General features: G+C 49.5%; 1 protein-coding gene across 1 annotated transcript in view; it reads right to left on the bottom strand.

The window, feature by feature from the left end:
- TGM4 (transglutaminase 4) overlaps positions 1-25,703 on the bottom strand; it is a 192,378-nt gene that overhangs the window by 131,845 nt on the left and 34,830 nt on the right. The window contains exon 3 of the mRNA XM_086941753.1: positions 23,924-24,030. Within this exon, the coding sequence (XP_086797879.1) occupies positions 23,924-24,030 (107 nt within the window). The remainder of the gene's footprint in view (positions 1-23,923; positions 24,031-25,703) is intronic.

Raw genomic sequence — 25,703 nt, 5'->3', positions numbered from 1 at the left:
TACATTTTCCATGTAATAGATTTTCAGTGAACAAGCCTTTCTTTTCAATTTCAATATATTTGACAATGTTTTATAGTAACTGGTATTATAAAAAATATTGTTTTCACTTTATTTTAGTTTTTTTCACATTTTAATGTTGATATTAAAACACACTGCAAAGAATCCTATCATTTGCTTTTCAGTATTTTTAATATATACACTTATCATTCATTTTTCAAATATTTTTCAATAAGAAAATACATTATAACTGTAGGAAATGACCATCTTTTGTGTAGTGTACCTCCCATATTTGACCAATCTCTTTTTGCTGGCTGTAAAACTCTGTACACGTTACCCTTCATAACCAGTAGTAAAGCACCTATGCTCCCCCTTTTGGCATTATTGACTTGGCATATTTTAATTATCTATGTTTCCGATCCTCTCACAGGACAACCACATGGGTTATTTCAAGGGGCCTACCCTCTCTCAGGCAGATGTCAGAGGACGCCGGAACAGGTCCCTTCTTTTGCTCCCCGAGTCAGGCAGGCACCAATCCCAGTTGAGGAGAACTTCCTCAAAACTGGGTTAGAGTGATTATAAAGGGAGGGGTTGCTCATTTCCTTGGCTAAACCTGTAGGGTGGGCAGACAGGCACAGGGAGAATGGTTTTAACATCTTGCATTTAGGCACAGAGGAGCATTGTAAGGTTGTTTGCAGTTGGGCACATAGGAAATGCTGCAAAAGTGGGTAGGATAACCTCTTGGAAGGAACTTTTTCCACATTGGTTAGGGAGGAGCCATGAGTTGTTCCCTCATCAACAACTATTGGGCCCTCTGATGTCACCCCATGGGGGTAACAAACTTCCTGAGGCTGTGTGGGGGTCAGGCCACATGGTACAAGGCTTGGCAGGAAAGGTTCCGACCCTTACGGGCCCCTGTCTGGGCCCGAGAAACTTCAGCATCCAGCTTGCTTGCATGTAGGGGACAATGTGGCATCAGGTTGGACACTGTGATCGTAGTAAATTTGGGTCTGCTCAAACCTAAGTACCTACAGTAATACAAGGACTGGCAAACATTCTAGATTTCATGTAAGGCTTGGCATGGCAGAAGATTGTGCATTTCCAACCTACTGAACACCACTAAGCATCTGTAAAGTCCACAGAGTATCTGGATGGCTAGCTCAAACAAGGGTAGCATCATTTGCAACAGTACATGTGGAGCAAACAGTGACCATTACATTCCTTATATGTGTACCCAATGACCTGATGGGATGGGGGTATCCAGTTGCTTTTAGTATGTGTAGAACATCAATGAGGGACAGGAGCTGTGCAAGAGAGGGCTATGTTTGTGTGTTGTTGGTGTAAAACCTGTGTTGACACTTTGTCTCTGTCCCCTAATACCAGCTCTTATATATAAAGGACCTTCCTTCCAGGAACTGAGTTAGTGCTTTACTGCTACATTACTACCTTGGATGTTTGTGAGGGGCCTCAATTCCAGCTTGGAGTTTTGTGGCAGTGACCAATGGCTGTGACAGGTGGACGGGTTTCCTTTCTCTCTGAAAGAATAACCCTGCACTTCACCTTAACATATCCGTTGTGCCCTGTTTTCTTTAGGTCTGATCAGCTGTACCTCTATATCTTCAAGTACTGAGTAAGTATTCTAGGCACTCAGAAGGTTCCATGACTGTCTGCTGGTGTCCATCTTAGGTCCATTAGGTTACAAAGAGTAGGACTCAGGGTAATGAAGATTACCAGTAAGTAATTGTAGCAGGCAAATCAAATACTTGAGTTACCTATTGTCTCTAAGAGGAAAAGCAGTGGCATCAGGCTGCCCAGGTATAGGATACTAATAAGTGTTTTTCAATAATAGTCCTATTTGAGGAAAGGATTGGGTTCTTCTTCAGTGGAGTGTGTGGTAGGGGGTGGTTTGAACAGTCTGCATGGAGGGCAGCTGGTACGAGAGTAGTTTGGGAGTGGGAAAAAAACACCCATTTTCTTCTTTAATACTCTGAAATTAATACTCTGAAGTCTACCAGCAATAGAAACTCACAAGCTTACCCTGAAAGAATTGGTCATGGTTGAAGAAACAGCAAACACAACATTTTGAGAAACACTGGTGTCAGGAAGTGTGCACCAATATAACAAAGACAGGTCTGCCTGGTAAGTTTAAATTGTTTTTTTTAGTCCCACTACAATGCCATCAGTATGAGCGAGGCTCGGGCCTGCCTGGCCTTGACGCGAGGGCACCTGGCAAAGAAGAAAAATACAGCCTGCCCACGTGATCTCAGGTCTGGCTTGCCTTACCACAAGACTATGGGTAAGACGCGAGATAACAGTTGGACATATTAGCTATAGCAGAAGAGAGCATCTCGCAGACAAAGCGCTGTGCAATAAAGCATGATTCAGGAGGCAGTTACAATGCTGTTGTTTCCTGTCAAAAGAGGAACAATCATTTGTCTGAGATGTGACGTTGAAAAATGTATGAAGTCAATGTGTAATCTGTGGCTAAGCCATGCAATTCTTCACCTTTTTTCTGCATGCTTATTTGGGTTAAAGCTGCAAAATTCCAATTTAATGATATGAGCAGGAGCGTTTACACTTTCTTAGGCTAGGCAATGAGCACTTAGTTACCTCCACCCACCATGACCATCTTGCTCCAGCACGTCAAGTGACAGACCATGCCGGAGCAGGAAATGGCGATACTGAATTCTGTGTTCTCCGTCAAACATTAAAACACACAAGATGATGGACGGAATGTTGCACAATGGCAAAACATTCACCCCCAGTCACAGATCAGGGTTTAATCCATTGGTATTTTGCTCACCAACCCACCCCAGTTCAGACATGGCCATATGCAAATCAATCTTGACCCTGTGCCTCATGGGAACAGTCCAGCCCGAACTGCCAAGCCATGTCTTTCCTTGACCGGAATCAAGCATCCTAGGACCGGTTTCTGGCTAATAGTCGTCTTCAGCCAGGATAGCTTGACTCCAGTGGCTTAGTGAGCAAGGGACCCACGTCTGGGCATACCCTTCCCACATAGGGTGAACAGTAAAACACACAAGATGATAGACGGAATGTTGCACAAGGGCAAAATATTCACCCCCAGTCACAGATCTGCGTTTAATCCATCGTTATTTTGCTCACCAACCCACCCCAGTTCAGACATGGCCATATGCAAATCAGTCTTGACCCTGTGCCTCAGGGGAACAGTCCAGCCCGAACTGCCAAGCCATGTCTTTCCTGAACCGGAATCAAGCATCCTAGGACCGGTTTCTGGCTATCAGCCGTCTTCAGCCAGGATTGCTTGCCTTCAGTGGCTTAGTGTGCAAGGGACCCACGTCTGAGCATACCCTTCCCACATAGGGTGAACAGCAAAACACACAAGATGATGGACGGAATGTTGCACAATGGCAAAACATTCACCCCCAGCCACAGATCCAGGTTTAATCCATCGTTATTTTGCTCACCAACCCACCCCAGTTCAGACATGGCCATATGCAAATCAGTCTTGACCCTGTGCCTCATGGGAACAGTCCAGCCCGAACTGCCAAGCCATGCCTTTCCTGGACCGGAATCAAGCATCCTAGGACTCGTTTCTGGCTATCAGCCGTCTTCAGCCAGGATGGCTTGACTCCAGTGGCTTAGTGAGCAAGGGACCAAGGGGGCTACATACCCCTGACCAAGCCTTTCCACAGTAAATAGGACAGTTTCACATTTTTGTTATCAGAACACCTAAAAAAACATGCTCTGCCCTTGAAATATGTGGCACCCTGCCTTAGGACTCGATATGTCTGCCATAGGAGTGACTTACACATATACCAGGGGGAGTTCTTTCTCTGCCATTACTTTAAATGACAAAGTTGGGCTAGCAGTTTAAACTGCTCTTCCAGCCTGCACATGGTGGGCTGGGAGTCTGGTTTTACTGTTGTCGAACACATGGTGCTGTGGTCCCTGGGGTGACCCTCTAACTTACATGCCCTGGGTACTCTGGGTAGCATTTACTAGGGACTTACATGTAATGAATGAATTTATTAACTGTTCGATTAATTAAAATCATTACTCTAAGAAAGAATAAAACTGGTGAGTAAAACAATGATCATATTAAAGCTATAAAGACTGCTGGTTAAAAGTTTTTTGTTCAAGTAATATAGCCCCTCTCCGCTGCACCCACTCGGACCGTCAGCCTCGGGTCTTTATCATAATTCCTTGCACCAAGTTTCTTAGGCAGCTTGGTAGCCCTTGGTGGTTTTCTCATACAGAGAGCCATTGATGTGGTGCGATTTCTTTAGGGCGGATGGGTAGATTTAAGGGGAGGCTGCCTTGATCCCCTTATTGTACCACGCTGGTGGCACTGGTTTGTTTGTGATAGTTTGCTGCCTTTAAATCCATTCTAATCAGATTAATGAACTTCCCAAGACTCGCCAAGGTCATTGTGGTTATTCTAGAAAAGCACAAGGCTGATGCTTCGCTGCATGTCTTCATTTCCTTGATGATGCAGACTGGGCGGAGAAGTCGAAGGCGTTCATTCGAAAGGGAGGGGTAGCAGCATAAAAGGTGAAGCCAGGATTCTCCTGTGTAGGGGGACAGTCTGCAGTTTGTATTTTCCCCATTACGAGCCCATGTGGGGTTAAATTCAGTGATTCTTATAGTACACAGTCTCATAGAGAGGATTTTAGTTCTGACTTGTGGTGTCAGGGCCTCATTCAGGTAGGGTTGTGCCTTGCCTACCATGTAGGAACTATTCAGCGGGTCTAGGTGGGGGCTATAGCGCAGGGATTTAAGGTCCAGTTCGAATGAGATTTTCAGAACTTGTCTGTTTATGGCTTTTTTCCATGCATTTAGTGGGATTTCTGGCAGTGGTATGCCCTTTTCCTCGATCTTTAGGATCTTGAGTGCATTGCCAAGACTGGTGTGCCATGCTGTTCTTGGCCCTTCGAAGATGGCTCTCAATTGGTATCTTAGGGAGTTTGTTGGGGCCCTTATAATCCTTAAGTATGATTTTATAATCTCCCCTTGGCACATCAATTCTGGCCTAACCAGGCCTAGCTCCTTCCTTGCCGACCTTGGGATAGAAAAGAATGATTTATATGCTTTGGCTTGGATTGCGGTAAGAAGGGCATCCTGCGTCCCCGGAAAGGCTTGGTGGCCATAGCTGATGGCTGGCAGCAATTTTGCTTTTAAGGCAGTTAATATTGGTCCGGCCGTGGGGCTTATTAGATGTAAGCTCAATTGCTTTAAAAGATTTATCACCTTATTGGCCTTGCACAACTGCTGTTTCAGATGGACATTTGCATTGGCCCGTTCAGTAAACCAAACCCCTAGGTAGTTATACTCTGCCACTGTACTAATCTGCAGATCTCCCATTCGCCACTGTGCTTTCTTTTTCAGATGATAGCTCCCAAAAATGACGACCTTAGTTTTCCCTTGGTTTACTAGAAGGTTGTTATCTTTGTTGAATTGATTCAACGCATTTAGGGCTCTCTGTAGGCCCACCCTCGTGTGGTCCATTACAGCGGTGTCGTCGGTATATTGTAGGACCGGCAGCCTCATGCTGCCTAATCTCAGTGCTACTAAGCTGGTGCCTTTCAAGGCATCCCCCAAATCCGCCGTGTACAGGTTAAAAAGGATGGGCGCCAGCACGCATCCTTGTTTCAGCCTGTTTGTTATTATTTTAGGGGACACTATACCAGCGCTGTTTTGAACCCGCACCCCGGTGCCATCATAAAGTGACCTGATTGCCTTTAGTAGGTTTGGCGGAACACCCCAATTTTCTAGTTTCCGCCATAGCTTATTTCGTACCACTTTATCGAATGCTGTGCTGTAATCAATGAAGCAACAAAAGAGGGGAGGGTTTTTTCTTCTTTATTGCTTCAGTTGCTAGGTGCGCTAATGCCAGGATATTATCCATTGTCGATGCTTGTGGTCTGAAGCCAGTCTGATAGCATGGTATGATGCTTTTTCCTTCGGCCCATGTGTCCAGGTCCTTCAGTATGAGGCGGGAGTAGGCCTTGGCTTCTATGTCAAGAAAAGCGATGAGCCTATAATTCGATGGCTTTAAGCGATCTCCCTTTTTAAAAATTGGGACTAATATGGAGCCCCTCCATGAGTCGGGGGTTATTGCTGTTGTTAAGGAATGGTTGTAAAGAGGAGTAAGGACAGATGCCCAAAAGTCGGGGGCCTTTTTAAAAACCTGGGCGGGTATCCCGTTTGGTCCAGGGGCCCCATCATTCTTCATGTTCTTAAATATCTTAATAACCATATCGTGGTTTATCTGGGCTGACAGGGTACGGCGCATCTCTGCCTGGTCTCGCAAACCCTCAGGAGGATTTCGGGGGCTAGAAGTTTTTTCTTCGATCATTGCCCTTGGTAGGTGGAGACAGTCCGTCCCACAGTTAAAATCTTCAGTACTGCATGTGTTTACATGGGCAATTGAATATAGCTGCTTTACGTAGACCAGCCAATCTTGCTCTGCCACCCCGTTTTCTCTTTGAGCACCTCTGCTGTTTAGCCGGTTTATGTGTCTCCATAATCCTGCTGAATTCTTCTGTTTGAGCAGGGAGAAAACTTTGATCCATTCCCTCTCCGTGTGAACATTTTTGTGTTCCCCCCATTTCTTTTTAGGGCTGCCCTCAATGATGCAATCGATGTCCCATCTGTTTGTCCGCCCCCTCTTTTCTTTATTACTAGTTCCTTACGCAAGAGGCGTTTGGTCTCGCGTATGTCCTTGGGTGGACGGAGGATTCCAGCTGTTATTTTCTTTTTGGGTCTGGAGCATTGTGGCTGGGTATGGCCCAGGCTTGTTTGTATCTCATCAACTATGGTCTCCCATATTTTTATCGGTGAAGACGGAATTGCTGGGATTTACTCCTGCTTTAGGTCCAGCCAGTTTTGAAGTTTTACTCCTGTCTCGCCTGTCCATCTGATTCTCTTTAGGAGGCTGTAATTTTTGTGCCCTCTGGACTCTTGTTTGATATCACGGCCCCCCTTGGCCTTGTCCCCTACCTCTCTGGACCAACGCATGATAAGGGCCATACCTTGGATCAGGTCTTTTCCACGTCCCCCATAGAGGTGACGGCACTCCTACCGGTGCTTTGGTCAGACCATAGACTGGCCAAATTCTATGAACGGGGCACAATGAAACCATCTAGCACCGCTCTCAGGCAGCAGGGACGAGCTCTTAGGGCGTATCATCAGGTGACTCCAGATATGTTGGCTCAGGCTGCTCTGGATCATCCCTGCCCTCTTACGGGAGACCTGGAGAGGGACTTAGACTCCCTGCAGGCGTGGCTAATGGATAGGCTGAATGATCTAGCTCCTGTGATGGCCCCCCGATTAATACCTAAGCGGACCTCTGCCCCGTGGTTTACTGAAGCACTGTTGGCTTCTCGACGGCAGTGCAAGGTAGCTGAAAGGGCTTGGCGCTAACAGTACGATCCCGCGGCCAGGCTTGCCTATAGGACAGCGGTTAAAGCCTATCATCGGGATATCCCCCTGGAGAAAAAAGGCTATTTTTCAGGGAGGATAGAGGCTGCCTCTAATTCCTGCAAGGAGATTTTTACAATCGTTAGGGAATTTACGGCCCCCCGATCTAACTCGACTCAGGCCGCTCCCTCTGAGTCTTGGGTTTTTGATCTCGCCAACTTTTTTACTACCAAGATAAAACTGATCCAGGACTCTTTTCCTTTGATGGTGACTGAAGTACCTTCCAGCTTCGAGGACGGATCAGTTTTATTGGCCCCCTCGGGCCCAGTCTTGGCAAATTTTCCGTCTATTTCAGCCTCCTCATCATTGGCACTCATGGTCAATATTAAATCTGGGTCGCCTCTTGACCCATGCCCGGCCAAATTTTTGGCAAAAATGGCTGAAGTTATAAATCCGCTGGCGAACCCACTTTTGAACCTCTCCCTGAGTCAGGGAGTGGTTCCGCAGGCCTGGAAGCAGGCGATGGTCATTCCCCTTCTTAAGAAGCCTGGTCTTGACCCGGAGGCCCTGGCCAACTACAGCCCTATCTCTCTCCTCCCCGCGCTGACGAAGATCTTGGAGAAGCATGTGCATGTCGTGCTTTCCAACTTTTTGGAATCTTATAATTTGCTGCACTCTACTCAATCTGACTTTCGCCCCAATCTAAGCACCGAGACGGCGCTTTTGGAGGTGTCTGAAGCCATTAAAGAGGTACTGGACTCGGGGGGCAAAGCTATGCTTGTAATGTTGGATTTGTCGGCGGCCTTTGATACCGTCCCCCACGAGGGTCTCCTCGCCAGATTTTATGAGATCGGTCTGAGGGGGACGGTGCTTAGCTGGTTTAGATCATTTTTGGCTGGCCGTCGACAAACGGTCTGGGCCTCACCCAGCTCTGCCCTGATGCTGCCTTTGGGAGTCGGAGTTCCGCAGGGTTCTGTGTTGAGCCCGACTCTTTTCAACATCTTTATGACCCCTTTGGCGGCATTGGCGGAGTCTTTTGGGGCCCAGATCGTATCCTATGCTGACGATACCCAGCTCCTCTTTATGTGCAGGAAAGGAGAAGATTTTGATGGAGAGAGTATCCGTGAGTGCATTGGGGCTGTTTTTAAATGGTTCCAGCTTAACAGCCTCAAGTGCAACTCAGACAAATCTGAGGTACTCTTCTTCGGTTGTCCATCTTATCCGGATTGGCAGGAATGGTGGCCTGTCAATATGTTCCCTCCATCGTGCTCGTCCCAGCTAGCTAAGAACTTGGGGATCAAGATGGATAATGGTCTGACGTTAAGATCTCAGATCCTTAGTCTCACGGGAACATGCTTTGGCCTCCTCAAGATGCTCCGTAAGTTCCTTCCTCTGCTCTCAGAGGAGCATAGGAAGACAACGGTGCAGGCCTTAATTGGTTCAAGACTGGACTATTCCAACGTCCTCTACTTGGGCCTGCCGGAATATCTTTTGCAGCGGTTGCAGGTGGTCCAGAACTCGGCCGTACGGGCCATATATGACCTGAATAGGCGAGCCAGAGTTTCTGGCCTGCAGTCGCTCTACTGGCTGCCTATCTGGAAGCGGATAGTTTTCAAGGCCTTGACCTTGGCCCACAAGGCTCTTCACGCCGTGGGAGCAAAATATCTCCAAAGGAGACTTGCCTTTTACCACCCGGCTCGATCTTTAAGATCTGAATCACTGTTCCTTGCGGTGGTCCCGCGAGTAAAAAGGGCCCGCATTGGAGGTCGCTCTTTTAGGCTGTTAGCGCCACAGCTTTGGAATACTCTGCCTTTGGCATTACGTAGCACCGCCAATTTGCTAACCTTTAGGAAGGGCCTTAAAACTTGGCTTTTTGCCCTTTAGGCTGCTTTTTCTGTTTCTTTGTTTCTGCTGATCTGTTTTTATATCACTGTTTTGTGTTATTCGGCTACAGGTTTTCAATAAAAGCGCCGGGACACTCTTCGGAATAGCAGCGCGCTATAAAAGACAAAATTAACATAACATAACATAACTCTCCGATGGCTTGGAACTTAAGGGCCGCTGGAACTTCTAGCTTGAACACTGCTATTAGTGGCCTGTGATCGCTTTCCGACCTGATCTTGACTGTAAAATCTTCTAGACTGGCCGCCATTACTTCGCTGACCATGATATAGTCGATCCTCGAGATGTCCCGGAAGGTCGGCTTACATGTAAGTTGGCTTAGAAAATTCGACATTCACTGAGGTCTGGTTAGCATGCCTCAGTGCACTCTCAGAGTCGAAAAACCAGCAACATAAGTCCAAAAACTTTGGGGTGACCATACAAAAGGAGGCATTTCCTTACACATTGTAGTTATGTTGATGTCTGCCACTACAGCTTCAACTCTCAGACTAAGGTCAGTTATCATTATTTCCTGATGCTTTGTCTCCCTTTAAACCCTAAATTCATATTTAAAAGGATGAAATTGGGGAAATGTTTAAAACCTAGGTGCTCATTTCAAAAGACAAACATCAGTGGAAATAAATAAACAGTAGATTCTAAATGCTCCATGTATGTTTTTTGCACCAATAGTTTATTTTGGGAAAATGTAGACCCATTCTGAGCGGCAGCATTTTTTAATCTGATTTATATTAAACTGATTATGCAACCGTACGTTCTTTTTCAAATGAAAAAGCCAGAAAGCAAGGATTTCAGCATTTGTGGGAAGGTTAATCGTGTGGCCATGCATTATAAGGAATACAATTCCCTGTGCTTTACTTTAAAAGGATATTGCAAATCATCACTGAGTGGTAAGACTAGGTGTGGGTGGCCAACTCTGCTCCACTGGTGGAGTTTGCAGAGTCTTGCCAATCCACTCTCGTTCGAAACATGGAGTTTGGCATAATGTCCACCAATCACAACGTGGCGAAGTTTCCATGTTGATTGCACTCAGCGTTTGTCACATGCGAGGACGTGGATTTAGGCATACCTTGCTGCTTCCTTTGGTAGGATGAGCTCTTGCTTTGGACTTCCTTTAGGTTTAAAGCATTTTTATTAAGACAAAAGAAACATGGGGAAGGGGAATAGGAGGTTAAGGTTACATACAGTATAGTAAGGAAGAAGCGCATCTCAGGAGCGTTGGCGAAAAGTAGTCCAGTGGTCCAGAAGAAAAATACAACAAATGTAAGACAAATAAGCAATCTGTGTAACCCTCGCGTGCACCTCAACACCCCATCCAAAGCCGAGCGCGGATAACCATTAGGCGATTCATCAAAGCACAACCCAGTCCCTCCGATCCCCCCACCCCCAATAAAGGAAAAAGAGAGAAAAACAACACCCCAACTCCCCCGTCCAATGGCCCTGTGATAGGATAACCCGCCCCAAGCAGCCCACCCCCCATCCCCTAATATCCTGTCCCCTGTGCCGTCTAATCCACCGGGGTCGCCGGTGGCGTCAGCCTAAGAAGTCGAAGGTACCTCGGGCAGGTGAGCTCCCGGAATTCCCTGGACAGTAGCGCTAGGAAGGGTTGCCATAGCTCCTCAAATTGATCTACATCCCCAGCCACTGTAAGCGACATCTTCTCCATTCCCAACACCTGCCAGAGCCTATGTAACCAACCCGTAATGGAGGGGACAGTGGCGGTGCGCCAGTGGACAAGAATATTCTGGACCGCTGAGCCTAGCACAATTGCAATCTGTCTACCCCAGCGGGACTTCAACGGGTACATTAGATCATTAGGAAGGCCTAACAAAACATACGCTGGGAAGCGCGGCAGCTCAATCTCAAAGTGCCTATCCACCTCATCCAAGACCTCCTTCCAGTAAGCGGTCAGCACCGGGCAAGCCCAAAGAATGTGTGAGAGGGTACCCTCCTGTCCGCATCCCCGCCAGCACCCCTTGTCAGTATGTCTATGCATTTCATACAGCCTCTCCGGGGTGTAGTACCAATAAGTAGACACCTTAGTGAATGTCTCCGTAAGTCCTGTGTGATATGCAGAGTGCCGCGCCCGATATGCAATTTTGTCCCACTCCTTATGGCTAAGTGTCCTACCCAATTCTCTGTGCCAGCGCTCCCTCCCCGGGTTATGATAGTGGAACGTCGGGGGCTGAAGGAATTTATACAAATCGGTAATTAGCTTAGCGTCCGAGGTCCGGGTCACCAACTACCGCTCATACAGTGTGATTTGGCGAGCAGCGGTGTCGCGAACCGGGGGTTGGAGAGCCCAGTGTCGGACCTGCATATAGCGCAGTCTGTCCATCTCCGTCAGGCCGAATTCCTGTCGAAGTTGTTGGAAAGGAATCACGCCTTCCGGCCCGTAGATCTGGAAAAGCGCCCTACAGCCCGCGCTCACCCAATGGGAAAAGGCTCCCGGCTCCATCCCTGGGGCAAAGTCCGGGTTACCCACTATGGGCGTGAACGGCGAGGGGAAGGTGGTCAGGTCATGAGTTTCGCAGACCGCATCCCACACCCTCAGGGGGACCCGCGTAACAAAAGAAGCGTAGAGATTAGCAGGGCGATGCGCGTGGCGTAAGAACGGAACCTCCTGGAGGGTGCGGCCCGCCACCGCCTGGTCTTGAAAAAGCCAGTGTTTGTCGGACTCCCATCTACTCCACTCCACCAGGTATCGCAATTGCGCCGCCTGAAAGTATTTATGGAGGTCCGGGATACCAAGACCCCCCGCCTCCGGAGCAAGCGTGGAGAGAACCCTCTTCATCCGCGGCTTGCGGCCTTGCCAAACGAAGCGGGAGATGTCAGCCTGCGTTTGCCGTATCCAGCCTACAGGGGGTAGGAGAGGTAGAGCGCGAAAGAGGTACAGAATCTGGGGCAGCACCGTCATCTTAACTGCCGCAATGCGACCCAGCCACGACAGCAGGCCCTTGCTCCAGCAGCCAAGTTCCTCCCTGATCTTCCTGCCGAGGGAAGTGTAATTGGCCGTCACCATCTCAGGCAGTGTGGGCGCCAGCAGGATCCCCAGGTATGGCACCGTAGACGAGGACCACTGCATAGGGAAAAGGCGCTGAAGGTCCCTCCTGGTATCCGCCGCCAGTGACACATCCAACGCCACCGACTTGCTCATATTCATTTTTAAGCCGGCCACACGCGCAAAGGCGTCCAGTTCCTGGACGCAAGCAGGGAGCGACCTCTTGGGGTCGTCTAGGGTCAGCAGGACATCGTCCGCGTAAAGGCTGACCGTGTGGACATATTGGCCCATCTTGACCCCAATGGCGTCCGGGTTATTGCGAATCCTCTGAGCAAATGGCTCCATGTAGAGGGCGAACAAAAGCGGCAAGAGGGGACAACCTTGTCTCGTACCGCGTTCGATGGCAAAACTACCGGAGCTACACCCATTGACCCGCACCGACGCCGAAGGACTTTTGTAACAGTTGAAAACCATGGTGCGGAACTTCTCGCCGATACCCAGTTTCCTGAGAACCAGCTCGAGGTACGGCCAATGAACTCTGTCGAAGGCCTTCTCCGCATCAACTGATAGCAGCATTCGCTCCCCCGGGATACGCGAGGCCTTCTCTAGCACATGCGTCACCCTCTTGGTGTTGTCCACCATCTGTCTACCGGGTACGAAGCCAGCCTGGTCCGCCTCCACCAGTCCCGGTAGGTGTAGACCAAGCCTGGACGCTAGAATCCCCGTATATAGCTTGAGGTCGACATTTAAGAGTGAGATGGGCCTGTACGAACCACACAAGGCCCGGTCCTTCCCGGGCTTCGGGATGACCGATACCGTTGCGTTCAGGAGGTCCGGTGGGATAGCGCCAGGCTCGGAGAAGGAGTTGAACAGTCGAGCCAGGATTGGGGCCACAGCGGTGTAGAAGGTCTTATAAAACAAGGATGTGTAGCCATCCGGGCCCGGGGCCTTACCATGCTTCAGTCGCGCTATAGCGGAGATGACTTCCTCAACATGGATGTCCCTCTCTAGATGGTCCGCCTGGGCGGGATCCAGCACCGGGAGGGCCACTGACTCCAAATAGTCCTCGGCGTCTCGCGGCGAGGAGGGCTCCCCAGCATACAGTGCTTCCTAGAAGCTGTGAAAAGATTCCGCCACCTCTGCGTCACCAGAAACAACAACCCCGTCCATGCCCACCAGTTCCTTCACGACACTACGCTGCTGTGCGACCCGGAGCCGGTGGGCCAGGAGCTTACCACATTTGTCCCCCCCTGAGTAAAAGGCATGCTTCAGGCGTAAAGCGGCACACTCCGCCCTATCAAGATCCAGTGCCGATAGTAGCTTCCTCGCTGCTTTCAATTGCCTCCAAACTCTCGGAGCCCCTGTGCGGCGATGGACCTGCTCAAGCTCCCGGACCTGCGCGGTCAGTTCGTCCCTCTTACGTTGCCGTTCCTTATTTTCAGCTGAGGAGATGGAAATAAATTCCCCCCGGAGGACCGCTTTCAAAGCTGCCCACTGCGTTGCTTGGGACGTGTCGGAGTTGCCATTGTGAATCAGATAATCCTGAATGACCTCCCCTATGCGCTTCACAACAGACTTCTTATGTAAAAGGGTATCGCGAAGACGCCACGTCCCCCGAGAGGGAGAGGCCCCCGGCCACTTGAAAACGCCGGAAACTGGCTCATGGTCGGACAGAGACAGGACCCCAATGTCCGCCGCTGTGGCGGCAGTGCATAGTGGTCCACTCACCAGGAGGTAATCCAGCCGCGAGTAAGTGCGGTGCGCATGGGAAAAGTAGGAGTAGTCCCTATCAGTGGGGTGCATAGAGCGCCAGAGGTCGTGCAAATCCATCTCCACAATCCGATCCTTCACCGCGCGGGAGAGTTCCCCCGTCTGCGGGGAGCGCTGCGCCGACCTGTCAATAGCAGAGTCGAAAACTATGTTAAGGTCCCCCCCCAGAATAACATGGCGGTCGGGAGAGGCAGTGACGTCTACCAACACTGAGTCTAAGAAACGATCCTGGTGATCATTCGGGCTATAAACTGAGCCAACCGTAAAAGCTATTCCCCCTAGTCGCATGCGATATGCAAGGAGCCTCCCCTTTTGTTCGGCATACTTGTACAGAACCTCGCCTCTAAAGGAGCTCGCTAAAAGAATGGCTACTCCCGCAGTCTTGTTCGCCGCTGAGGAGAAGAACTGAGTGGGGAACTTGGCAGAGCGCAGCCTATGGCAATCCCTGGGCAGCAAATGGGTCTCCTGCAAGAGGCATATATCCGCCTGCGTCCCCTCCAGCAATGATAGGACCGCCCTTCGCTTCACGGGGTTATTCAGACCCTTAACATTAAGGGTCACTACCTTTGAGGACGGCATTCCTCCCGGGGATCAGAAGCGCTATGTAGCAGGCAAGGGATCAGCGGGCGGGGCGCACGGGGCCGGCACGCGGGAAAGGCCCGGACAGGCCAAGCGTGGGCATGGACAACATCGGACGGGACCCCCCCAACAACAAAACAACCCGTACACCCTCCCAAAACACACTCATGGCAACTAGCCCCAAACAAATTTAAACACCCCATTGTCTCAGTCAAGCCCCAAAACGGGCAAGTCCGTAGGAAACAGCAAAGTGGACGTTCAGCCACTCACCTCCAACCGCCCCTCCCTGACCCCCGGCCCCAAACCCAGCATCATGGGGGCTAAGAATCTCTCCCCCCGGAGTGAATTTAGGCCGTCATGGCCACGCCATTGGAGTCGGCCAAGTCCCTGGCCGCCGCCCTCAAAGCATCAGCCATGTCCGCCCTGATAGTAGGGGAATCAGGACGACCTGCACTCGCTGGCGACTGTCTCCTCGTTGACCTCCGTCGGCTCCGTCTCTCCGGGCGCCTCCACGACGGTGTAGCTTCGTCCTCCTCCGTGGCCGTGAGCCCCAGTACCCCACAGATGTCTTGTAGGGAGCGCAGTTGGTGCAGCACCCCGTTCCACCTAAAGATCAGACGGAAAGGGTGTCCCCAGGAGTAAGGCGTCTCGTGTTCGCGCAGAAAGTCAGTGGCGATCCTGAAGGACCTGCGCTTCTGCAGCGTGATGGCGGACAGGTCTTGGTAGAGCGCTACAGGCCGCTCCCTGAAAGTTAAAGGCTGCTTCTTTCGGGCCTCCGCCATGATGCGTTCTTTCAGCGGGAAATCGGGCAAGAATGCCAAAATGTCCGGAGGGGGCGCCGATGACTGGCGCTGTCGACCAACCCTATGCGCTCTGTCAATGCGGACAGGGAAGTCTGCATCTTCCCCCAGGATCTCTCGGAACAGGTCCTGTAGATAGGCCACCAAGTCGGTCCCCTCGTCCGCGGATGGGACACCCCGCACCCGGATGTTGTTCCGCCGGGACCTGTTCTCAAGGTCTTCAGAGTGGGCCTGGAGCTCGACACATTGCTCCCGAAGGCGGAGAACATCCTGTTGAAGATGGACTATCTCTTCATCCCGGCGCTGGTCCGCCGCCTCCACTGTTTCAACTCGCTTGCCAAGGCCCTCCACCTCCCTGCGTACTTCACGGACCTCACTGGCCACTTCTCTCTTCAGCGTTTGAAAGTCTTCCTTGAGGGAGCTAAACAGTTCCTCCATAAAGGACCTCGTGACCGGTGGCTCGCCCCCAGCTGCATCCGCCGAGGCCCGGGAGGATCCCGGCGACGGCTGTGTTCTGTCCCGCAGCTGCTGGGCCCTGCCAAGCATATCCGGCAGGGTGCGGTCCCCCTTCCTCGAGCCGCCTCTCCAAGTCATCGTAGTCGCTGCAGTGGACGAGCGGGATCAGGTCCGGCCGCCTCAGAGTTGCCCAGTCGCCGGTGGGCGCCAGATGTGGGGACCACTCCGCAAGCAAGGGTGCTGCGCCACAAGCGACAAAATGGCGGTCTGGTCCGTGCACTACCGGTCGCGGCGCCCGGCCAGGGCGGCGATCGGGAGCCAAAGCAGGGGTCTCCCTTCAGCACGTCCCACAGGAAGTTAGTTCAGTAGCGGAGGCGACAGCAAGCGCCCGCCAGCCAAAGGCACCGACGAGGCCACCAACACCAGCCCCTCGGGGACAAGATGGCGGCAGGGCGGGCCAGGTAGAGCAGCCCGGGCTGGCGACACCGCCGGCGTCCCTTTGGAATACAGCGATCAAAGAAAGTACGCAGCCAATGTCACACAGTTTTACCGAAGGGCCCAGGTGGGCCGATCCCAGCGTTGGAGCCCCTGGTTGTCGGTCACGGGGCCGGGGCCTGCACAGCACAGTGTGTCGCCGTCGCTAGCCGGGGGGCCAAGGCGCAAATCTCAAATCCAAAGTCTTCCGTGTCACCAAAATCCCACCCGTAGGGCTCCGCTATCCTCCGGTACGCGGCGGGTCCGATCCCCTCTGGATCGTCAGCGTTCAGCACCAGGCCCAGCCGAGGCGTCTGGACAGCACCGCAGTTCGCTCCGCCTCCCAGGCTCTCCTCCGTACCTCGATCTTTGACCAAACTTTTGAAGTGCTTCCTCCGGGGCGATTAGGGCCAAAGTGACATCAATGTGCGAGCCAAGTACTCCGGCACACTCCTCTCACTCGCTGAGCATCAGCGGGGGGAGAGAAGCGGAAAAAAAGGGGCTCGAGCTGAGCCGGGCCGGAGGAGCTACGGGAGGAAGCGTCCGCTCACCCCGCCATCTTGGCCACGCCCCCTGGACTTCCTTTAAAGATGGAGCTGGCTTGTTTTTGATTGCAGATAACAGGAGCACGGTTGTTTCTGCAGCACATGGCTCCTGAAGTGAAGTTGGGCCACCCTTGGTGCATCGAGTCTCCTCCTGCCTGCAGTAGCTGCCATGGTGCCCCCTACCCTCAGGGTTGGGGTGGCCCCCAAGCACTGCAGACTTCCGCTGTCGGTGAGGCTGGGATCCTAGCACAGTGAGAGCCGCTGGCTGGCCTTGGGGATCAGCAGGACCTGGAAGGCAGAAGACAAACAAGCATATGGAGCGGATTTTGTCCTTCACAGCTGAGTTTATGCAGGGTACCCTCAGCTCTGGATGCGGCTCTACTGCCGACACTGAAGGAGATGTCTTCACTGATCTATGTTTGTTTCTCCGCACAGGCTGCACCATCTCTTAGTGCTGAGGTGGGAGGCTGGAGAGCACCTACCAGGGTTCCCCTGTGAGGATGAGTCCCACCCTTAACCGAGAATGGTACGGCACCCACAAAATCTGTCTACCTCCCTTCTAGTTGAGTTTTTGACAGGGGCGGCTCCTCCATGTGGGCAGAGGAGCACCGCCCCACAGCTTTCTAGCAGTGCAAGAAGCAGAAACATAAAATGGTATTACCATTTGGTTTTGTTGGGGTGGGCGGGTAGGCAGTCCTGCTCTAGGGCAGGGGAGGAGTGGATTGCCCACTCTGAGGGCGTTGACTGTTTGGTCGGCCCCAGGGCCTCCCCATAGATGCCTGTGTGGTTGGTGTCCCAACCAATCATTGCATTGCATCGCATTGCAGCATTGTGATTGGCTTAGGGGAGGGGAGGGGGGGAAGGGAGGCTGCCTGCTTCCTGTGAGGAGCTGAGACAATGCGGGACCAGGCCGGTGAAGGTTAGTTAACTTTTGTTTTTAAATTAAACTCCCCCCGCACGACATCCTTGCCCCCTCCCCATGAATCATGCCGGCCGCGACTGGTCATTGAACTGTGGCATCAGTGCTGACTCTGATGGGGTGAGTAGGGCACTACCTTCAGAAGCTGTGTGTGAATCTGCGAGAGGCACCAATTAAGCACCCCAATAGCTGCCAGCTGGGACCTGTTCAGCAAACGCACACCTCCATTTATCAAAACCCATACTTTATGCTCCTCGCTAAAATCTACCCAGAGCATTTTGAGAACCATAAAAAATGAAAAAGGTCTCAAAGTGGAACTTTTTTGTGCTATGCTGTAAGTCCTACCCTGCCTTTCCCTTGGCATGTGAGAGTGCCGATTTAAGATATCAAGGGAGTGGTGAGTGGGCCATGTCCTGGTTTTTGTGTCCATCGCAATAGTGCTTGCTACCTGTGGCTGGAAGCCTTTCTCGTGGCCTTGTATGTATACTGTAAGCAAGTTATGCAACATAATGTATTGCTGATGGCACTCCCTAATACATTAAACACTACAGATGCCTTGTATCACATAGACAAGGGGAGGGGATGTGGCCTGGTGGCAAGAGTTACTGATTTGGCATTGGGATGTGGAGAACCAGATTCAAGTCCTTCCCATTGTCCAAGATCCTGTGAATCTGGAAAAATCACTGAATCTCCTTGTGCACACTAAAATAAAACATGTAACATAAACCTTTTCTGTTGTAAAGAACTGTAATGCCCTTAGGCAAGGCATGCATTGTTTAAAAAAAATGCCACAAAGAAACACGAGTGCCTTTCCAACATCCTGACTCAGGTGCAAGTACAAAAGCCCCTCCTCATTTTGCAGCAACCAGAGGCTCTCAACATATCCTAAACATGAGGGCGTCTCATGAACAACGTGCCTTCACATCGCATTGCCTGCTAAAAAAGCACTGTGCTATTCCATAAAGCCACTCGGAACATGGCTATAGGTTTTAATGACATTAGCACTTCCTGACTGAACATATTGCTTACATTTCTTTTTGCAAAAAGAATAATTGATGGACGGAATGCTGAACAATGTCAAATATTCACCCCCAGTACAGAGATCTGGGCCTAAATTCATCATTTGTTTTGCTCACCACACCATTCAAGTTTGGATCCAGTCATATGCAAATCAGTCTTGACCCTGCAACCCATGAGAACAGGCCAACCCGAACTGCCGGGCCAGGTCTTACCCGGTCCGAAAACAAGCATCCTATGACGGGTTTCTGGGTATCACCCCTCATCCATCAGGAAAGCTTGACTCCAGGGTCATGGTGAGCACAGGACCCACGTCTCGGCATACCCCACACAATTAGGCCGACAAATGCAAAAAGATCAGTTGATGGATGAAATGCTGAACAAAGTCAAACATTCACCCCATGTACAGAGATCAGAGTCTAAATCCCTCATTTATTTGCTCACTACGCTATTCCAGTTTGTACACAACCATATGCAAATCATTCTTGGCATTGCTGCCCACGGCAGCAGTCCAGCCTCAACTGCCAGGCCAGGTCCTCCCCAGCCCGGAAACAAGCATCCCATGACCGGTTTCAGGGTATCACCCCTCATCAGCCAGGATTGCTTGACTCCGCATGGCGAGCACAGGGCCTTACACAAACAGTCGGTGGATGGAATTCTGACCAATGTCAAACATTCACCCCAAGTACAGAGATCTGGGTCTAAACCCTTCATGTTTTTGCTCACCACCCCATTCCGGTTTGGAACCAGCCATATACAAATTAGTCTAGACCCTGCTCTTCATGGGAACAGTACAGCCCAAACTGCCAGGCCAGATCCTCCTAGTCTGCAAACAAGCATCCTAGGACCGGTTTAGGGTTATCAACCCTCATCAGCCAGGATTGCTTGGCTCTGGAGTAAAGGAAAGAACCGGACCCACGTCTGGGCATACCCGTGCCCAATAGGGCGACAAACGCAAAAAGAACGATTGATGGACGGAATGCTGAATGATGTCAAACATTCACCCCAGCACAGAGATCTGGACCTAAATATATATTTTTATGCTCACCACGCCATTTTAGTTTGTACCCAGCCATATGCAAATCAGTCTTGACCCTACTCCTCATGGGATCCCTCGACCCCTCGCAGTCCGGTTTCAGAGCCAACCACAGCACCGAGACCGCCATCATCGCTGCCACCGACGACATCCGAGCACTCCTCGACAACGGGGAAACAACGGCACTCATCCTCCTGGACCTCTCCGCCTCATTCGACACTGTCTGCCACCGCACCCTAGTCCAACGCCTCAGCAACTCCGGCATCCAAGAGAAGGCATTGAAGTGGATCATCTCATTCCTCGATGGTAGAACACAGAGAGTCCGCCTCCCCCCGTTTCGTTCCGAGGCCACCGAAGTCATCTGCGGCGTTCCGCAAGGATCATCACTTAGCCCCACCCTCTTCAACGTCTACATGAGACCTCTCGCAGCCATTGCACGCCAACACAACCTCAACATCATCTCCTACGCCGACGACACTCAGCTGATCCTCTCCCTCACCAGAGACCCAGACACCGCCAGAACCAGCCTCCACGAAGGGATGAAAGACGTCGCCGAGTGGATGAATAACAGCCGCTTGAAACTGAACTCAGACAAGACGGAAGTCCTCCTCCTTGGACCATCTCCCTCTGCATGGGACGACTCCTGGTGGCCCCCAGCCCTGGGCACCGCCCCCAAGCCGACAGACCACGCACGCACGCACGCAACCTGGGCTTCATCCTGGACTCCTCCCTCTCGATGACCAGACAAGTCAACGCCGTCTCCTCTTCATGTTTTCACACCCTCCGCATGCTCCGCAAGATCTTCCGATGGATCCCGATCGAAACCAGGAAGACGGTCACCCAGGCCCTCGTCACCAGCCGGCTGGAATATGGAAACACCCTCTACGCCGGAACCACAGCCAAGCTACAGAAAAGACTACAACGCATCCAGAACGCTTCCGCCCGACTCATCCTGGACATCCCTCGACGCAGCCACATCTCCGGCCACCTGAGGGACCTGCACTGGCTCCCCGTCAACAAGATGACCACATTCAGGCTCCTCACCCACGCACACAAGTCTATCCACAACCTGGGCCCCAAGTACGTCAACGACCGCCTGATCTTCCACACGCCCACCCTGCCAGCTACGGTCCGCCAGCCTCGCCCTCGCCGCCGTACCACACATCCGAAGAGCCACCGCCGGAGGCAGATCCTTCTCCTACCTGGCGGCCAAGACATGGAACTCCCTCCCCATCCACCTTCGGCTGACCCAGGACCACCTCGCCTTCAGGAGACAACTCAAGACCTGGCTGTTCGAGCAGTAGCGGACCCCTTCCCCCAAGCGCCTTGAGACCCTGCCGGGTGAGTAGCGCGCTATACAAGTGCTTTGATTGATTGATTGAGTCCAGCCTGAACTGCCAGGCCAGGTCTTCCCCGGACCGGAAAAAAGCATCCTAGGAAACTGTTTCGGGGTATCATCCCTCACCAGCTAAGATAGCTTGACTCCAGTGGCATAGCGAGTATGGGCCCCATGTCTGGGCATACCTGTCCCACTTAAGGCAACACATGCATAAAGAACAATTGATGGACGGAATGCTGCACTTCCATCATTCTGAACATTCTCATTCAGGTATTTGTGAAAGAGCACTTTCATGTCCGCACCGAAGGCTTTGACTAATAAACCAGTGCATTCAAGTCACATAATGCTACTGTACGGCCAGAGTCTAATTCACAAGCTCAAAAGTAAGGGTGGGCACAACTCAGCGGTATATCGCAGTTTTTATGTAACTTCGCTGAATAAAACTCTGCGAATTCTGCCCACCCCTAGATATGACTTTATATAGGAACGAGTTTGGTGGTCATGAAACTACTCAGCAATTTGCAATATACCTATAATGTACAGCGGAAGTACTTTATCGCATATATTATTTTCCCATTCACAGCCAAGAAACAGCAGCACAGCCAGTAAATATGAGCCCAATGCCCCTGTTATGTTTTATGTTTATTGAGGAAGGGATTGTGCATTCCCAGGCCTGACAGTTTGTTAAGGAAAGTGAAGTAGCGTGAACCAAGGGTGTACTTTTAAAGCAATTTTGTACTACTTGTAGACTCAGAAAATGAAGTCTCTAGTAACAAATTATTTCGTTAGTAAACATATGAAATCCACGAGATATAGGGGACTCTGAACTGATGATTTATTTATTATACGCAATAATAGAGAACAATTGCCGATCAATATTTGAATTTGGTGCAGTCTCTAAGAGGGACTTTCTGATTATGCGTTTGAGTAGACACCATAGGCTTAGCCTGTACTCCTACTTTCTACTTTCCGTTTGTTTTTTGTTTTTAGAAAGATTTTCGTTGTTTGATAGCGCCATCTGCTGGACATTCCTCAGACAACAACGAGAAATAATTGATGCTGGTGAAGAAATAATGTTTACAACTGAGAGAACATTTATGATACTAAAAGCTCCACTTTACACCTTTTTGGGCATTGTATGGCCCACAATACAAAATTTCAGACTCATTCAGTCATTTTCATTTTTCCTATGCAGCTTATTGCATTTTTAGGTTTCGCCTGCACAGCACGTGCACTCTGCTTGAGACATCTCTTTTAAATAAAAATTAAAAAAAGGTGAAAACAGGCTACGAGACACCCTTTACTTACCATTGGTTGGCTCCGACGTCACCCTTGTTCCCTTGCTTCCTAATTTTCAGCGCCTCCTCCCTTCTCGTGCTTCCTCGTGTGGGTCCCTTCTATGGAGTCTGGATCAAAGTACTGCTTCCTGTGACTAGTGTCCCTCCGCTGACTGCAGTCTCCTCCAGGTACTTATGTTTTTTATTTTTCGAGATGCACTCCTAGAGTGCATGTCTCTCCAGTCCTTCTCCTTCACCTCCACCCTCCTCCCACTCTGGGTTGCGTCCTCAATCCTGACCTTCCATTTCCACCCACTTGCACATACTTAAGTCTGGTCTCCAACATTTTTCAGAACCATTAAATGTCTCCCAAAAATCCCACACGGCAGCGTCTTTGTGTTTCCTTTGGAAAATTCTATTTGTTTAATCATCCACAGTTAATTGCATCCATGCATTAATGCACTATAGAGTGCACGAGAAGTTTCAGGACCACTCTGCTGTGACAGGAAGGCACAGTTCCGACAAGATCTTGTCAGCAGAGACTCTCCCTGCTACACGGTATGTATCTCTACTTCCACGCTTGAGTGAGCTGGCATGTATTGAATACGTTTTTCAGTGAATGGGCGAATGAACTTTTTGGCAAGTATTTTTTTTATTTTGTTGGAGGTCCATTATGGTTTGTACTATATCTGCAAGTGCAGTGGATGAAGCTCTTGAATGGACGATAGCACAAGGAATGAGAGGATATGGAATAAGGTCCAGAACTGCTGACTTTGGAGATGGGCCTTCGGGTTATAGTCTCACCGTCGGCTCCACATTCTGTGATTGTGGGCATATCGATTAGTCTTGCCAACCAAAAGATTGAGCGTGTTATTTTCTATTGTAACTGGGGCTCATGTCAGCACTTCTGTGGGTTGAGCTTGCGCTACATAAAACTGAACAAAATAAATATATACTTCTGCATGAACTGCATTATGGAGGCCTGCGGTTACACCATTATGCCGCTTTCCATTGTTTCACACAAACGTTACCCCCCCCCCAGCAACCCTGCCCTGGTTTAATAGATTTTCTGTGCCACTGTGTATTTTTTTGTTGTTTTTTTTTTACTTTACTCACGCTGCTGAACAACATGCAAAAAAAACATTGACAAAGCCAACAAACCTCGCATAGGTGAAACCTATTGGCTTTGTCAATGCTTGTTTTCCAACTTTCATGCCTAAAAGTTGACACTGGCAGTGCCATCTTTCCCCGCTTGACCACTTTGAGATATTTGAAGTGCAATTATGGAATGTATTTTTGTTATTTATTATGAATTTATTATCATGAATGCGCCATATAAAGTAACAAAGTATTATGCCTTTATCGCAAGCTGTTTTACGGAAGAAGAAGTGCAAATCGCAAACACAGTACCTCTTTGCCACATTGTTTTGAGATAGTGGCATTCCAGCGTTTCGAATCTGCAGCAGACTTTACTTCTATTGCGACAAATGTTTCATTTGATTGCGTTGGTTTCTCGCCTAAAACATAAATATGCATATTTTCGTCAATGGTCACAGGTTTAATAAGTAATACGAGCAAAGACACAGGTCACCTGTGATACTGTGCAAATGTTTACATATGATATACTCAAAAGAACTATTAGACTCATGAGCACAAGTACTCCATGAACGAAGTGACAATAAAAAAAACGCTAAATTCACCATAAGATCATAAGGTGTGGAATAAATATTTAAATGCACTACTTTATTTCTTCAGGGTCCTTGGTGCACACCAATCGACCCGTATACTGCTGCATAAAGACATGTGCACCTCTTCCGATGCTTTGTATACCCGATTGTGCAAACAGATTACGTATTAGTCAATATTATAGGATTTTGGGGGTAAAATTGGAAAAGGCGTGTTGTTAAACCATTATTAAGAAAGAAATTCTATTTTTCAAGGAAAAAGAGTAAACTGATTATGCAGGTTTTTTATTATTATTATAAAATCTTTATTCGGCTTATTCACAATGGAAAAACCATAAAAGAAGCAGATGATATCATACATTACAAAAATACATATGTTACGTAATATTTCATATAAAATTCATTTCACGGTTAAAAAAGAGTTAATCAAAAATGTGCAGGGAGCCGCTCAAAGTGGGCTTTGACGAGGATTTTTAAAGGTTCTTTCTGTGTTTCATGATGCATTTTAAGAAACTACTAACAAAATAACAGATATTTTCCGTTTCCAACATTTGCAGTCTTAAGAGAGCGGGTCTGCATTGTCTCAACCCCCAAGTTCTTAATATCGGTAGTAGCCAGATCTTTCTGTGGGCTTGATGGAATTTACAGAACAGGATCACATGCAGGTTAGACTGTGTTGATGAACCATCACATGGACAAGGCGGGAGTGTGGCATTCCAACAGTTTTGTGACGGAAAGGTGACCATTCTAAAGAAGGTGTTTAGCCTGAATCTTGTAATTAACATTCTTTCGTAGGTTGATGTTTGGAGTGCCAGGTACGGGTGAATGTCATAGGCTATTTGAATCATGTTTGCATGGATGACTGCCGTTTTTGTTGAGTTGGATGCAAGTCTTAAGGATTCCAGGTGTCTTAATGCTTTCTGCTTGAGATCTTTTTTCGAGATGTCTGTTATGGATACCGGATCCAGGTAATAGTTCTCAGAGCCTAGATCATTAAAAAAGTTTCTAACATATAGGAGCCACTTTATTTTTGAGAAATTGTCCAAGTTCATTGAATCTGCAATGATGGCTTGTGTCAGTGCATTTTTGTCTGACTTCCAAATGCGGCGCCACAACATCAGCGGTTCTATTTTAATTAGGTCCTCTATGTAAGGTATGCCTAGTTCTAGGTGCATTGCATAGGTTGAGGTACCTTTGGGGGTGGCTAGTAGGAATCTTAGAAAGGCATTTTCAGCCTTCTGGATAGGACTAATGTCAATGTAACCCCAGACTCCCGCTCCGTATGTTGCGATTGCCTGGCATTTGGCGTTGTAAATCTTTAGGAGCTCCACTGGTGGCCTTTTGCCTAGTCTCTGGGAAAAAGTTGTTAAGGCGGCAATTGACCTCTTGAATAAATGTGCCCTGGTGTTCACTGCTGGCTTCCAGCTAAGTTGGTCGTCTATCATAACCCCCAAGTAAGGATATTGGGGGGTAGCTTCAAGCTTTTGGTTATTAAGCTGTATGGG

Source organism: Lissotriton vulgaris, chromosome 10 (assembly GCF_964263255.1).
Source record: "Lissotriton vulgaris chromosome 10, aLisVul1.2, whole genome shotgun sequence".
NCBI lineage: Eukaryota > Metazoa > Chordata > Amphibia > Caudata > Salamandridae > Lissotriton > Lissotriton vulgaris.
This window is presented reverse-complemented; position numbering and strand designations above follow the sequence as displayed.